Here is a 17014-nt window from a genome sequence, read left to right as displayed (position 1 = left end):
CACTGGACTCTCTCCAATTTTTCTACATCCTTCTTGTAGTGTGGGGCCCAAAACTGGACACAGTACTCCAGATGAGGCCTCACCAATGTCAAATAGAGGGCAATGCCCCTACTTATACAGCCCAAAATGCCATTGGCCTTCTTGGCAACAAGAGCACACTGTTGACTCATATCCAGCTTCTCGTCCACTGTAACCCCTAGGTCCTTTTCTGCAGAACTGTTGCCTAACCATTCGGTCCCAAGTCTGTAGCATTGCATGGGATTCTTCTGTCCTAAGTGCAGGACTCTGCACTTGTCCTTGTTGAACCTCATCAGATTTCTTTTGGCCCAATCCTCCAATTTGTCTAGGTCCCTCTGTATCCTATCCCTACCCTCCAGCATATCTACCTCTCCTCCCAGTGTAGTGTCATCTGCAAACTTGCTTAGGGTGCAATCCACGCCATCCTCCAGATCATTTATGAAGATATTGAACAAAACCGGCCCCAGGACTGACCCCTGGGGCACTCCGCTTGATACCAGCTGCCAACTAGACATGGAACCATTGATTACTACCCGTTGAGCCCGATGATCTAGCCAGCTTTCTATCCACCTTACTGTCCATTCATCCAGCCCATACTTCTTTAACTTGCTGGCAAGAATACTGTGGGAGACCGTGTCAAAAGCTTTGCTAAAATCAAGGAACAACACATCCACTGCTTTCCCCTCATCCACGGAGCCAGTTATCTCATTGTAGAAGGAAATTAGATTAGTCAGGCATGACTTGCCCTTGGTGAATCCATGCTGACTGTTCCTGATCACTTTCCTCTCCTCTAAGTGTTTCAGAATTGATTCCTTGAGGACCTGCTCCATGATTTTTCCAGGGACTGAGGTGAGGCTGACTGGCCTGTAGTTCCCCAGATCCTCCTTCTTCCCTTTTTTAAAGATGGGCACTACATTAGCCTTTTTCCAGTCATCCGGGACCTCCCCCGATCGCCATGAGAATGCAACAGACCGTCTGTTTGGATTCCTCTCATTGTGCCAGATGCTCACTCAGATGCTCCAGTGATGAGTACAGTGCACAGAAAGTTGAAAGATGGGGTTAACCTTGCTACAATAGATGAGGTACCTGTGGTGCTGGGGTGCTCTCCGCTGCAGGCACGGGCTTCTTGGGAGCTGGCAGAGGGGGTGATAAGGCAGCAGCCGGGTGCCTCATGGGCAGAGGGACTCTGGCTGGAGGGAGAGAAAGAGAGAATCAGCGCAAAAGGGGAATCAGCCACTGACAGAAGTGGATGATTCATCCAAAGCACATGGTGTAGGAAAATCATCTGGCCTTGTGACCCAGGATGGGACCTCACCACTTTTTACACCTCAGTACCTGTTCCAGGAAGGAGGGAGAGGCATGGGCTAATGGATTAGCCACAAGACTGACAATCAAGAAGCCCTGCATTCTAATCCCAGCTCTGACGACTCCCTTCTGTGGCCCTGGGCAAATCACTCACCTCCTCTGTGCCTCAGTTTCCCCATCTGTAAAATGGAGATAACACCACTTAACTACTCACAGGGTGTTGTGATGATCAGCTAGATAATGCTTAAAGAATGCAAAGCACTGGGTAAGTGCTAAGTATTATTACAGCCCCCTGGGGCTCACGCTCCTGAGTGCAGACCTCAGGATATGACAAAACCCCTACTACAACCAGGGCTGACACTTACTAACACCTGGAGGGAGGGGAGCACCTGTAGTCTGTTAACACCTGGACGGAGTCCTCAGATCGGCCACAGGGTCTCTCTTGAGAAGGGCTGGTGTGCGTATTAGACAGGAGGAGGTTTACTATAAGCTGTTATGGGCTGGGGGGTTAGATCAGGGGAGTAGAGCTAGGAAGGATGAGTGGGAAGCCCAGCTCCCTACAGGAAAGATGCTCTGTTGGGCAGCTGGCACTAAGCTTCTTATCACTCCAGTTCCCCCCGCCCTTTGTTCACTGTTCAAGTGGGACCAGTGAGAGCCAGGTACCATCCAGGGCACCCTGAAGTACAACAGCACCTGCAGCTGCGATGCCTATCCGCAAAGGAAGATGGAAACAAGGGAAGATCTGGGTGCTCTCTCCTCACCAACTTCCTGGCCATGAGACCTACTTGCCCTCCCAGCTGTTGTTGGGCTATGAGAATGGTGATTAACTCAAGCATACTTTCTGCTAACTTAAGGAGGCCAAATCACCCCCGCTCCTCCCCAATCACTTCCTGAAGCGGCACATTCCACAGGAATGCACCGGGTTGGAAAAGGAAGCACTGGGTTGGAAACAGGAAGCTGTGATGAGTTCACTACCCGAGTGGAGAGGGACAGATGACACTGCCACAGTGAGAGATTGCAAAAGCATGGTTGAGTTCCCTTAAATAACACAGAGGGGGTCAGGGCGGAAGCTGGAAGGATAGGCCGTAGCTCTCACCTTGGTTGGGGCTGGTGAAATGGTTGTAATACTGAGACACGTAGGTCATGATGCTGAGGCAATCGGGGACCCTCATGGAGACCATGTCGTTGGGATCCAGCAGGGCGGGGATCCCCAGCTCCCGCTCTGCCAACTCAAAGGCCTGTGAGAGTTCCAGAGAGGGAGGACAGGAGTTAAAACTGAAGCCCACTGGAAAACCAGGATGGATAAAAATCAATGATTTTTTAAAATTTTTTTTTAAAAAATTGGATTTTTTGGATAAAATGCTTTTTGAGGAAAAAAAACCTATCTAAAGATAGTTAATTAAGACATGTTATAGCTCAAAGATATCTCAGCATGAAATAGGGATTATAAATTCTAATTCTATAGTATGAGACAATATATTCATGTAATGTTTAAGAAAAGTTTTGTAAATGAGTTCAAATAGTTCATGGATTAGGGACCCAGTTGTATGGGGTTCCAGGGGCTTCTGTACAGATTATTTAGGTTAATCTTTCTATCTACCCAATGGGACTCAGTGCTCAGTCTAGAAGATACCATCAGAGATGCTTAGTTTTGCAGTTCTCAAACTGTGGATTTGTGTCTCCAGAGATAACATGCTTGTTAACAGCAAAAATGTTTTTAAATATATAGAGGTGAGAAATAACAGACCTGAACCCTACTGTCCCTCTGCAAATTTGTGTACACAGAGACAATCCCTTACCTCTCTCTAAAAGTGAAAAGTTTCAAAAAGTTCAATGAATAGAAGATGGTTGGGGGTGGAACAGATCTGGACAAGGAGAAGAAGTCTGGAGATAAATGTGAGAAGCAAGGGACATATGCTTGTTTTGTTAAAATATTATGTTTGCTGTTGAAGAAAAAAAATCCACAATACTTAACATTGTTGTTTTAGTTAAATAAAACAATTTAAATGTCTGTCTGGTGATGTTCTTCTCCTAGTACAGCATGGCAAGAAAACTCTCCAAATATTAATGATTAACCTGTTGAATTGGAGATAGTTCACCTCCCAATGACGTCATAAATATCTGCTTCAATTACTTCTGATAAATGAAATAACCAAACAATCATTCATTTTCTGATACAGCTGTAAAACTAATCTGAAAAGTTTTCAAAATAAATCACTGTTTAAAAATGTATAATGTGTACCTTCTAAAAATGAAACCTACATCTATCTCTGAGTTGTGAAGAATATGTATTAAGGTTATAATAACCAACAAGAATGTACTTTTATGTAGAAATCCATGATTAGATCGAGTCTTCCTGACTAGTGATTTAAATCATAATTTAAATCAATTTGATTTAAATCAAATCCACCCTGTGGAAAACAGAGGCTCATGGACATACTTGCACATCAGAGGAAATAAAAAGGAGGGATGGTTAGTGATGGAGGTGCCCTTGTTCTCAGTGACCCTCCAGCCATCACCCCTCCCCTCTCCTCTCACCCCTGCTATACCACCCAGTGTACTTGTTCTACCATGTTCCCAACTCTTTCCAGGAAGTCTCCTCAGAGTTATGACCTGAGGGGGGAGAAAGCAAGAAGTTCAGTCTCCAGGGACCATCCCACCAATAACATGGCCCAGTAGTACTAAGTGGGACAGTGGTTTCAGCCAGGTGGGCACTTGCCACACTAGGAACCGTGCCAAGATTCCAGTCTCATCTCCAGAGATGAAGAATGATCTTGTGGTTAAGGCACTGGATGGGGGCTGAGGGTTCAATTCCTGGCCCCATCTGAGACTGCCTGTATGACCTGTGGCAAGCCCTGGAATCTGTGTGTGCCTGGGTTCCATTCCCTCTCTGCGAAATGGGGACAACAATACTGCCCTGCCTCACAGCAGTGTTATGGGGAATATATCCATTATTATGTGTAGGGTGCGCAGATACTACTGGGATGGGGGGCAGATAAAGTACCTTCATGGACAGATAAATTCGTGGTCAAACAGGACATCTGCCAGCCAGGAATAATGAGGCACAGCACACAGGACATGGTTGGGCTCTGTGGTGCCATCAAAGCTTGCCCAGCAGAGGGAGCTGTTGCCCTCACTGCAGCTAAATATCTGTGCTTGCTGTTGCTTCTCTGGCAGCAGCCCAGATATCTGTAGCTGACCTACTGCATCTTTGCCCTGAGATAGGATTGCTGAGGCCTGCTACTTTGCCATTCAAGTGTCTCAACCAGGGTTGGCAAAACAAACCCTGAGATAACATAAAGGGGCTCACAAATACTCTACAGGCAGAGCCAGACAGCAGAAGGGCTAAGGGTCTAAGCAGACTGACTGTGGAAGACAGCAGGGCTAGAATCCCATTGTGGGAGCATAGTGTATGGGAAGCTCTGAGATTGAATGAACCCCAAATGTTGTAGCTCAGTTCATGGGAGTGTGTGATTATTTTGGGGGAACTCCTGGGATCCCCAGCTGCTCCTCTGACTTGTTTTCGTTTGAACCCAAGCCTTCCATGAGCCCTGGTGATGCCTATGTTCCATGGCTCCTTGACTTTCCAGCTCTCTCCCATGTCATATATTGTCAGACAACCTCACCATTCCATTCTCATTGGATTCCTGTTTACACTCACTTGGTAGCCACAAGGGGATCCAAGCACATTCCACCACTAACCTCTCAGGCCAAAGGGGAACAAATAAGCATATTTCTCCAACCCCAGTGAGCACCAAACAGTGGGGCTTGCTGGAGGAGATGGGGCGGTGAGGGAACACTGCTTCACTGAAGCACTATCATCCCCAGGACACCATATTCAGTCCTGTTCCACGGAGGGCACTCCTGGGATCATGTCTTCTCCTAGAGCAGTGGCTCTACCTGGCACCACACCACTTCTGGGATCATCACTTCACCAGAAACTGTGCTGGCCTCAGGAACGTCCCTCCCCTAGGATCATACTGCCCTTTGGGCCACCAAAGCCCAGGAACCGCTCCTTCCTCAAGCATGATACTTCACTAGGAGCCGCTCCGGTTGTGGTTTGTGTGTATCTAGCACCTTTGCTGTGCATCCCATCAAACAAAACTTGAAAACATCTACCAGTCGTTTACTTGTCAAGACATGAAAGTCCATCCTGGTGAGAAACCCAGCTCTCCTGCCACCAGCTGCTGGGAAGTATGAGGATGCTGTCCCTAGACCATGCTCAGGGGCTCCATCTTTTATGTCAGCCTCTGGCTAGTGTCTGATAGATGTGAAGCTCCCGCTCTGCCATACCTTTAGCTGCTGAGAGACAGGAGCTTTCTCTCTCTCCTTTCTCCTCCAGAGCCTCCTGGCTGCTGTGAAGGAGGAGGGTCTCCACTAATTTAAGCCAACCCATGCCTCCTGGCTGTTGCAAGGAAGACAGGGAAGATGTGGGTTGTGAGTTCAATCCTTGAGAGGGCCATGTAGGGATCTGGGGCAAAAATTGGGGATTGGTCCTGCTTTGAGCAGGTGGTTGGACTAGATGACCTCCTGAGGTCCCTTCCAACCCTGATATTCTATGTGGTCACTGATCTTCTATTCTACTCTCAGCCTCTGGTTTTTGGGCCTTCCTCCCCTGTCACTAACTCCAGTGCCTGCCTCTACTGCAAATGATAGCTCTTCCAAGGAGCACTGTGAAGCTGACAAGAATCTAGACAGCTGCACTGATGCCCATGAGGTTGGGAACAGCAGCTGTGAAACTAACCAGACTCTGGTTAGCTTCAATCTTCAGCTGTTTGGCAAAGTTCAGAACAGCAGAAACAATGGAGCTGTCAAGATGCCACCACATTGGTTTCCCACTCGGAAAGTTATCTTGGCAACGACAAACTAGAAGCTTATATTTTCTTTAATGGAAGCTTAGAATGTGCGAAAGAAGACACTTTAGGTCCCCTAACTCACCCAGGTAAGCTTCTGCCTTATCCAGAGTGAACAGATTGCCTTGTACAGATGACTCCCACCACATCCCCCAGCCCTCGAGTGCACATTATGCCAACACTGCGTACTCTATCATGTTATTTCCCACGTCCATGACTCCCTCTTTCTCTCAGTGCAAGGCGTCAGGGGGACTTACCAGGTGGTTGTTCTCGTAGACATTGTCCTTGGAGAGTGAATCAAAATCTCTGGAACAAGAAAGCACAGAGGGGTGATATGAGAAAGGGGAGGAATGGCTCTGCAAGACACTACAAACAGGTTCAAGGGACAACCAATATTACAAGGGCATTTCAACAACAAAAAGCCTAACTCCCAGACAAACAAAACCTTTGTTAAAGTAGATTTAAGACTGCAAACAGGGCAAGAGACCATAAGAGAATTTTGCTATTTGAAAAAACACAAAGGGCTGAAAGCCAGGAAATTCAGACTTTATCATCATCATCTGTATTCCAATAGCACCTAAAGGCTCCAGCCAGTATTGAAGCCCCACTGTGACAGAGTAGAAGATTTAAGATTACGTATCAAAAAAACCCCCAAACATGGAGAAATACAGAAAAAGTGTCCCAGACTACAACAACTCTGCCCTCATCTCCCCAACACCCTACGCCCCCATCTGAGGCAGATGATCAATCAAATACAGTATTGCAGCTAGATAAAATGTTAAACACTGGATGCCTTGCTGACTCAGACAAGAATCTAGGCATCTGGGAACACTTTAAACCATAGCATACTCTGGCATTTCACGTGCAACTGTAGACAACTTAAATCATAGCCAGCGGAGCATATATGTAGCCTATCTGCAAGGGTTTAAAATATCCTGTGCCGGGGAGGCCCAACCAGTGTGGAGAGTAAAGGGTTAAAATGGTTGTAAGATTTCCAGTACCTGGTGTGAGGAAAATATAGGATAGGAGTTGCATATGTCTGTGGTGTGCATAAGAAGTGTAATGACAGCATCACTTTGTGCTTGTTACAGCACCGTCCAGCTGATGATCTCAGCATTCTACACTAAACAATGAACTCAGCATCACAGCATACCTGTGAGGTAGATAAGTATCATCTCCATTTTACAGACGAGGACACAAGCCCAGAAATTAAAGGTCAGAATGGGCCACTCTTACTTACATTTAGTACTTTAACCCAGGAGGAATCTTACTGGTTGTGGCTACACTGAAAACAAAATGTCCTCATCATTACTGTCCCTGTTTAGCTTCACAACAAAGCTTAGTGCAAAGACAGGCAATAAGACTACTCCCAGCATGAGAACGGATGGAAGAAAGTCCCTTAGTGACTTTCCCAAGGTTGCACAGGAAATCTGTGAGAGAGACTGAAATAAACCCAATCACAGTCTCTGACACAGCAAGAATATACTTCCTCTGCTCAGAAGCAAAACACTGGTGTTGCTGTTCTCAGCAAAGACCGGTGGACTTGGGGGCTAGACCCTGGTCAAGCAAGTGGCACATACAGATGTGTCCACACACACCCCAACCCGCATCCCCATGTATGCTGAGCATTGTACCTTGTAATGGGAGGATGTGGGAATACAAGGGCTGAGTTAAGGTTATTTGATGTATTTTAACTCTTCGTTTTCATATTTGGCATTTTTTTCTATCATCCATAACCTTAACTTTGGATTTACTGGCTCACAGCTGTCTGTGTGGTTTATTTTTAAAGACAAGGGTCCGTACAGGTGTTTTCCCCATAAATATTTATGATCATAACTCAAACTAAAGGGCTTTTTTGGTCTGGGAATTCTTTGTTCATTCTGTTTTTCTTAAAAACAAGAAGCTCAGCAACACGAGAGAAGTGACACGAGACCAGAGTGAAGGCTGACTGGAGCATGTTAACTTTGTATCTCCCTTTTCAAAAATAATAACTGTCATTTGAATTTCCTAGCTTTCCTTGTGTACATGATTGGCTTGGAAACTGAGCACTGGTTTTGGTGGAGTTTGTAGCAACCATAGCACTGGCCAATGAGGAGCATCCAAAGCCAGACCAAATACAAAATAATCTTCACCCCTATCCCTAATCTCTTCTGCCAACCCAAAACCACTTTATTCAGACAGGCCCATTCTCCTTGGGTGGGTGAGGTGTGCATGTGGAAAGAAGATGATGATGAGCGTTACCAATGATTGGGAGTGTGAAGACACAGGTTGCTTTGCTAGTAAGGCAGGGTGGAAGGGTCTCAACTTTGATTGTAGAGAATAAATTCCACAAACACTATACTCCACTTGGTCTCCTCCCTCAGATCTACATGGTGAGAAAGTAGCACACAAATGGTGGATAGGTTTCAGCCCATCCTCCTCTTTTCCCGTCCCTCACACTCCTTCTTTTAGATCTCCATAATATGGCCCTGAGGAGCCCAAGTTCTGCTCCTTGGGGCACACAACAGCACCCAGGGAGGAAATAACTAACACAGATTGGGGTAGGGCCTTCCAGTGCATTTGGGTGCTGCAGATCAGTAAGCCTCCAGGAAAATACACCCCTTTAGCTTTATTTGGCGACTCCTGGATTGAAATACCAGAATTTAGAATTTCACAACTATCTGGCACCTCACTAAATACATACCACTACTTTGGCATCAGCCTAAGGCAGTCCCATAATACCTGATTCATGGGAATACTGTCCTGATGAAGCATCTGTATTACCATTCCTCATTATTAAATCAGTTTCCTGGAAGACATCCCAGGAGCATGATTGCCCTGATTCAGCAAGTCCCAACAAAGCAGAACACACTTGGGAGTCATAATTTCCATGGATATAGCATCTTTCATCCAAAAGTGCTTTGCCAATTACATAGATACAGCAGCAGTAGTGGCCTCTGTGGTTTAGGACAGCAGCCAACAAGCCCACAAAATATTGGGAGCCAGGGGGCATTTTGTACAGCAAATACTAGAGCAAACTCCTGTATTTTTCCAAAATACATTGTGGGCTCTTTAATGGCCACACATACCAGGGAGGACTTCAGCTTTTAAGACCCTGTCTGAAAAATCCACACAGCATACTGCATAGAAATCTACCTCTCTCAAAGAGGAATAGTTGAGCTGACCCTGCCGGGATTTGAACCGATGACTCGAAGCAGACTAAATATTTCAGATCTGATGTTGCTATGGTGTGTCCCTCCTTCTCCTCTCGTTTTCAGTGTACGTCTACTTCTCTCTCTCCACCAAAAATGCCGAGGCCAGACATTGTCCTATTCTTTCGGTGTCTATACCCTGAAAGTCTCCCTCCACAACCTCCGTGCAAGGCAGCAGTGCAAGGAAATGGGAAGAGATGTTCATTCTCCCACATACATAACTGCTTCCTGCTTCACCAAGCTGCAAGGGAAGCCCACTAAATACTTACATTGTGCTTTAGATTTTCAAAGCACTGACCAAGCATTAGCTAATTAATCCTCTCAGCCCCCTGTGAAGTAGGGCTGGATATATTATTCCAGTCTTACAGATGGGGAAAAAGAAGTTAAGTGTCTTGCCCAAGATCACACTCACAGTCTGTGGCAAAGCCATAAATTGAACCCAAATTTTCAGAGTAACAGCTGTGTTAGTCTGTATTCACAAAAAGAAAAGGAGTACGATGAAGTGAGCTGTAGCTCACGAAAGCTTATGCTCAAATAAATTGGTTAGTCTCTAAGGTGTCACAAGTACTCCTTTTCTTTTTCCAAATTTTCAGAATCTCAGTCCAGGTCTCAGCCAGGAGACTGACCTTTGTTGCCCATTTTACAGATGGGGAAAACAGGCACAGGGAAACTGAGTGACTTGCCCAAGGTCACAAAACCAGTGAGGGTCAAAACCAGAATTAGAACCCACATCTCCAGACTCCCAATCCTGTGCCTAGCCCCAGAGACCACAGTACCCCAGCAGCAAATTGTTTAGGCTCATCTTTTTAACACCCCTCTGTTTTGGTGCCCAACTTCAGCTATCTTGGGCCAGATTCTAAAGGTGCTGAGCACTTGCAGCTCTCATTGCTTTTTTTAGACTCTCCTTGCTTCCAAAAGTCTTGTCCCGTTTGCCTGAAGCTTTCCAGGATGGTGTATCTACACCCAGCAATAAGATCCCACCTGTGGAATTTCAAATTAATTGGACTTGTTTGAGTGGACTTAGGAGAGCAAGCATGGAAACTAGCTTTAATTTCAACAATGGCAAGAGACAGGCTATGGTCTCTGCATAATTTCATGAAAAGGCATCACACCCCTCTTCTCAAACAGCTTGGAGGTGAAGGGGAAGAACTTGTCAAGACAAGTACTTCTCACCTGGGGGTACAGCAGCTGTTCTGGGCTGAACACGCAGACACCCCATGCAGCAAGAGCATCCAGATAATAGACAGGCTCGATGCTTTACACATAACTGATAGATAAATAGGAGAGGCACAAACTGAGACACTCTAGAACCAGGAGAAACCCTACAGAGCAGAGCGCTGGGTGAGCATTACTACACAGGAGCTAGTTCCATGACTGAGCGCCATCCACCTCAGCACAGCTTCTGCATGCATATGCTGTTTCACACCCTGATGGAGCTGGAACATGTTAGCATACGAATGCATGTGTATCCAGAACTTCAGGGTCTCTTGAGTTCACACCATTGCAATCGGCTTGAGCAGCAGCAGCACAGTTGTCTGAAAGCGGCTGGAATGGCCCATCACGTTGGAAGCCCATGCAACTGTAGTAGAAGGCTATTCACAATTACCAGCCAGATCCTATTACCAAGAGGATTGAAGGTGCTTTATAAATACAATTTAGAAGAACAGGGGGAATGCTTTTGCTCTGCTGTCTGAGAGATTTATTACTCCATATCCTTGAGTTTCCAAATCAAGACATGCTGAAGCGGTTGAAATCAGAGGAGATGACACACACCCTTCAACCACCCCTTGAAAAATTCTTCCTTAACTTGCTATGTCCTTGTAAGGCCCTAGGTCTGTCTTTACAATACAGTTCACTCCACTTAACTGAGATGCTCTTAGTTAGGACATCTGCCAGGGAACAGATTTGAGCCCACTGATATTTAAGAGCAATGACCGCTGCTTAAGGGGATGGTAATTCCACTTAATGCAGAAGCCTTCAGATGACTTCGGGGTGCTTACTGTAGGGTTTTGGGTATCTCACTTTCATTCTGGCCCTGTTGGTTTGCTTTTCAGCCCCTCAATTGCCAAGATAAAAGCAAAAATAAAAACGGTATGAATTGCTACTCATCCCTGTTTTAGTTTGCGTCTTCCACACTAGTGACCCACGGTGAGCATTGTGCAGGTGACTCCTGAAATAGGCAGGCAATAGACTTGATCTCTAGCCCACCTGTTCAGATAGCACCTTCTCATGGGTGGTGGATGGAGCCCCCCTTCAGGGAGGCTAGCCCCGGCTCCGCCCCCTCTGCCCGCACCTCCCATCCCCGCAGCTGGAGCCCTGAGACACCCCACACACTCCTGGCGGAGCCCCGAGAGCAGCCCCCCGTCAGACAGAGGAGCCCCGAGCTGGCCAGAGGCCCAAGCGCCACTTCCCCCCCATTGGCCAGATCCAGGGAGATTACTGATGAACCCAGGGAGCTGGATAGCACATACCGCCTCCTCAGCCGCCCCGGAACCTGCATGGGGCATAATAAATCAAAAAATTCCCCCCAAAAGCCCGCAACTGGGGGTCCAGCAGCCGTAGCAGCGCCAGGGGCCTATTATACCCATCGCCCATGTGCCTTCTCCTAACTACATGGGCCCGTTCTGCAATAGGATGTGTGCTGCAGCTCCTCAGCCACATTAATATTAAAACAGTGTCTCCTGTTAATTGGGTAGCAATCTTTATTGGAATAGAAGGCCATCCAGAGGGCACCTAAACAAAAGAGGAGTCTATTGTGCTAAGCAACCTCAGCTGGGGTGGTAAGAAAAATGCCTTGGTTGTGGAAGGAACATGCAGTGCTGTATGTCAGATTTAAGAGACTTGCCTATGGGTGAGAAGAAATGTGTATACTGGGGGCAAGGGGAGAGCATCAGATCACTAGTCGCAGCAAAGACTGGAACAGACAGGTGGTGGATTTCTCAGCTGGCCACAGCATGCAGCTTGGGGGAGGAGTGGGAATCATCTCAGCTGTCTATCTGGCTATATGGTTTCTCCAGGAGGAGAGCATCACCCCCAGCAACACCATTTCCAAACTCACCTGTCTCTGTCCCTCTCATTAATCTGTCTGTCAGTCCATCCCCTTCTACCCTAGAGCCTCCTGCAAAATTTAGAATACTAAATTCCAAGCCAGTAGCATGGTGGGAAGCCCTAGTGGCTATTTTCCACTGTCATCACCACTCATTTCTGGTGTTCAGCGCAGCATTATACTAGTTAAGCCTGTACCTGGCACTCCCCTAACCCAAGATCAGAAAGTCCCCCACTGAAGCAGCATGCCCTCCTCCCTGGCACTTAATCAGGCCAGGAAGAAGCTGAATCAGCACACAACCCTCCTCCACTGCATACATACGGAATCACAGGAGCCTAGGAAGGACATCTGTTAGGTAACAGTTGTCCATCCCTCATTCCTGGCCAATGCAGGATCATTTCCTACAGCATATTCTCCAGCACTTTGTCCATACATGCTCTGCATTTATAAACAGTTGTTGGAAAGGAAGAATCTTATTGACTGAAATAGCACTGGGAATTTTCAAAATAAATGCAAAAATGCCTTAGCCAACAGAATAGTGCATATCAGACACAAGCTGCAGTAATACTGTCTAGGCCCATTTTGGGGAGGACAGGGTATGGGATGGTATTAGGAACATCACTTCCCATTTACTTCCTACTGTCCTGGTCAGATTATCCTGAAGGATTTGATAGTGACAGTTCCAGAGATAGGGTTTAGGGCTCCTTCCCCAAGCCTCATTTTTATTTTTATTTATTTTTTCAAATAAGAGAGTAATTTGTCCTGTGATTAGCACAGGGGACTGGGAATCCAGAATTCTGCGTTCTATTCCCAACTCTGACTGGATAATGTGGGCAAGTCACATAACCGCTCCGTGCCTCAGTTTCTCCCTCTGTAGAACGTGGGTAATAAACAACAGATACTCGAGGCTTAATTCATGGGGTTGATAAAATGTTTTCAGATCCATGGATTAAAGACCTTAGACACATGCAATGTATTATTAGTATTAAATTCCAAGGGATGCGGCTGTTCAGATGCAATAAATGTGAAAGAACTGCATTTACAGTCCAGGAAATGCTTTAAAGGTGCTCCCACACACAAACACCCAGGAGCCAGTCTCCGAGCATCCCACCCCACTCCACGCTCTGGCCCAGCTCCCCCTACTCTCCTTAAATCCCAGGTCTAAAAGACACTCCGTTAACGCCCTTTGTCAACCCCAGAGGCAGGAGGGGGTCCCAGAGCTCCCTGCACATCTGGGTGTCAGGGACACCTCCCCTATAGCCCACGTATGAGGACGGCTCCCCGGTACCTCTGCCCCATGGAGCTCGGGGGGCCCTGGGCCCCCTTTCTCCTATCCCAGGGCGTTTCTCGGTGGCCCTTCCCCTCTGTCCCAGGGTCCCCACAGTCCCTCAGGGTTCCCGGGTGCGGTCTTCCCCGCCCCGTGAAGGGGCCGGGGCGGCGCCCCCGGGCGGCCGGGCGGGGGCCGGGTCGCGGCTCAGGCGAGCCCGGCGCTGCTGGGCCTGGTGCCGCTCCCGCCCCGGTACTCACAGCAGGTCGGGCCGGTGCCGGTGCAGGATGGCGCAGAAGGCCAGGCCGTCGCGGAAGGAGCTGCTGAGATCGCGGATCTCCACGCCGGGGTAGCCCTCGCACTGGCGGCGGCACCAGGCCTGCAGGGCGCCCCGGGGACCCGACATCGGGGCAGATCCGGAGGTCAGGGCGCCGCCGCCGGGGGGAGCCGCATGGGGGGCGGGCAGGGCTCCGCGCTCTCCGGCCCGGGGCGGCGGTTCGGGCCTGGGCGGCTGCCGGGAGCGGCCTGCGGGCTCCGGTCCCTGCGCTCGGCCCCGGCGGGCAGGGGGCTCCGCCTGCGGGGCGGGGATCGCAGGGCTCCGGTGCCGCGGCTCCGCTGCGCCCCGTGCCCCGCCGCGGCTCGCAGCTCCCTCCTACCCCCTGCGGGCGCCGGCTGCGCCTCCCTCCCCGCGCCGGGCTCTGCTCAGACCTGTCCCCGCCGCTCCTCCGCCCAGCCCCGCGCCCCGGCTCTGCCTCGGCCCGAGCCGCGGCGGGGAGGGTCCCAGCCTGGCACCGGCCATGGGGCAGGGCCCGGGCGCTCGGCATAGCCCGGGGCAAAGGGGAGTGTCCCGCATTGCCACCCGGTACCTCGTGTCCAGCTGGCCCTGGGCATGTCCGCTGCCTGAGCACGCCGGGGGTCTCGCAGCGTGCCATGGGGGGGAGGGGGATGTGCCAAGGGGCTCCCTGAGTGCCTGCTATTAGCCACGGGGGGCTTCCAGCTCTCCTGGCACTGAGAATAATAATAGAGCCAAAAGGAAGGTGGGTGAGACAATGGCTTTTATGGGCACAATTTCTGTTGGTGGGAGAGACACGCTTTGGAGCTGCAGGGAGCTCTTAGGGCTGGGAAAGGTTCTCCCCGCCTGCAGCCGCTCAGCTACGTGCAACATATAAGTATAGTAAGGTTTCAGAGTAGCCGCCCTGTTAGTCTGTATTCGCAAAAAGAAGAGGAGGACTTGTGGCACCTTAGAGACTAACACATTTATTTGAGCATAAGCTTTCGTGAGCTACATGCATCCGATGAAGTGAGCTGTAGCTCACAAAAGCTTATGCTCAAATAAATGTGTTAGTCTCTAAGGTGCCACAAGTCCTCCTCTTCTTTTTATAATAGTTACCACTTGTATTTTAAGGGACCATTCAAGGTAGAGTGGCCCTTTAACACTTCTGCAATCATAGGACAGAAAGGGGGATGGGGGGGGTTAATGGGTTACAGATTGTTACATCAGAGGGGTAGCCCTGTTAGTCTGTATCCACAAAAACAAGGAGGAGTCCAGTGGCACTTTAAAGACTTAACAGATTTATTCAGGCACCGGACTCCAGATTGTTTGTAATAAACCATAAATCCAGTGTCTCTATTCAGTCCATGATTTTTAGTGTCTAGCAGAGTAATGAATTTAAGCTCCCAGGCTCATCTTTGGAAAGTGTTGTGCAGGTTTCCTTTGAGGATGAAGACAATACTGAGAATAAAATTTATTTACCCTCTGTATACAGCCCCATAGGTATGCATGGTGCTTACCAGATAATGAAGTCACAGGCCCAAGCCAGGGAGTTTACAGTGTCAGTTAAAACCGTGTACCTGGGTATCTGGTAGCAGGCGTGGTGTGTACGTCATCGTGGGATGCTGGAAACCAAATCAGAAACTGGTTAGATGAGTGAGTCTGGAGTGAGGTGTGACTCAGATTGGGTGCGGTAGGGCGTGTGCTTTGTTGGTGCTGTTCTATGCAGATCCTTCCCTTCACACTTACTAACCCAAGGGAGAAAAATGGACTGCATCCATTACTCAGGAGCCTGGCAGGGATGGCCTAATTTGAGCTCCTTCCCTAGGGCAGCTGGAGAGAACAGCAGGATTTTGTGTAACAGGCGCTCTGGCTAAACAATAGGGATATTGTGGTGTGTTTGGCGCCAAGGGAGGGAGAGGAGAGTGGGTGGCTTGGAAATCCAGGATATGTTATGTGTCCCCCTTGCACATCTCACAGGGCCTGAAACATTCTGCTGCCATAAGCAAACCAGTAACTCTCCTGAACTCCCACACTCTTACTGGGCTGCAGCCAGCCAGCCAATTATTAAACATTTTGCTGCCCTAGACAGCTACCAGCCCTGCCTCCTCTGCACTTCGGGCCTGTTCTTCCAACTCTCTAGGCATTTGCTACCTAAGAATGGAATGTCCTGATTGAGCATGTTTTTGGTCTCAACCTAGTATTAATAAAGCATACCACTGCAAGCCACAATTCCTTTAACAATCTGTTGGAGCCTGCTCTGTGTGCTGCCTTCAGTGCTTTCCAGTGTGCTAGAAATATTTCATTGCCCGTTCTCCACAGACGGGGTGAACAAAAAACCAGGGGCAGAGTTTAATCATAGGCTGCATTTCTGTAGTGCTTCTCACCCATAGATTTGAAAGCACTTCACAAAGGAGGATGAGTACTGTTATCCCATTTTATGGATGGGGAAATTGAGGCTCAGGGAGGTGATGTGGCTTACCCAAGGTCACACTGCAGGTCAGTGGTGGAGCTGGGAATGCAACCCAGCTCTCCTGAGTCCCAATAGGTTTCAGAGTAACAGCCATGTTAGTCTGTATTCACAAAAAGAAAAGGAGTACTTGTGGCACCTTAGAGACTAACCAATTTATTTGAGCATAAGCTTTCGTGAGCTACGAAAGCTGATGCTCAAATAAATTGGTTAGTCTCTAAGGTGCCACAAGTACTCCTTTTCTTTTTGAGTCCCAATAGGGTATCTTGGATACTCATTGATGGACACTGGAAAATCCTACAACAGAATAGGTGTAATCTTCCTACTTATGCACACTATATAGGATACCCCCTACCTTTGGGAGAAATTTAAGTTATGGATCCTGCAATGAAGTTTCAGAACCTGTTTGCAAAATGTACTGAGTCATGGTCTGAGGTAGATGGAGTTTTAGGGGCTACTGGGGCTCTCAGAAGCATTTTGTTCAGTGGTGTTTTTTGCTGGAGGAGATATGTTTCCAGATAGTGCCTGGGAATTCCACCAAAGGTATGCCATGCAGCCCTCAGGCTCAAATTAATGCAAACAGATCCCTTGCT

At 48.3% G+C, this 17014-nt stretch overlaps 1 protein-coding gene across 2 annotated transcripts in view; it reads right to left on the bottom strand.

Annotated features, from left to right (window-relative positions):
• MICALL1 (MICAL like 1) overlaps positions 1-14101 on the bottom strand; it is a 28220-nt gene extending 14119 nt beyond the window's left edge. For both annotated transcript variants that reach the window (XM_074941546.1, XM_074941547.1), the window contains exons 1-4: positions 13941-14101; positions 6434-6482; positions 2420-2561; positions 1105-1208 (exon numbers count right to left, since the gene is read on the bottom strand). In XM_074941546.1, coding sequence (XP_074797647.1) covers positions 1105-1208; positions 2420-2561; positions 6434-6482; positions 13941-14086 — 441 coding nt within the window. In that variant the 5' untranslated portion in view covers positions 14087-14101. The remainder of the gene's footprint in view (positions 1-1104; positions 1209-2419; positions 2562-6433; positions 6483-13940) is intronic.
• Positions 14102-17014: the final 2913 nt, after the last annotated feature.

Source organism: Natator depressus, chromosome 1 (assembly GCF_965152275.1).
Source record: "Natator depressus isolate rNatDep1 chromosome 1, rNatDep2.hap1, whole genome shotgun sequence".
NCBI lineage: Eukaryota > Metazoa > Chordata > Testudines > Cheloniidae > Natator > Natator depressus.
The sequence above is the reverse complement of the archived record's forward strand: the minus strand, read 5'-3'. Positions and strand labels throughout refer to the sequence as shown.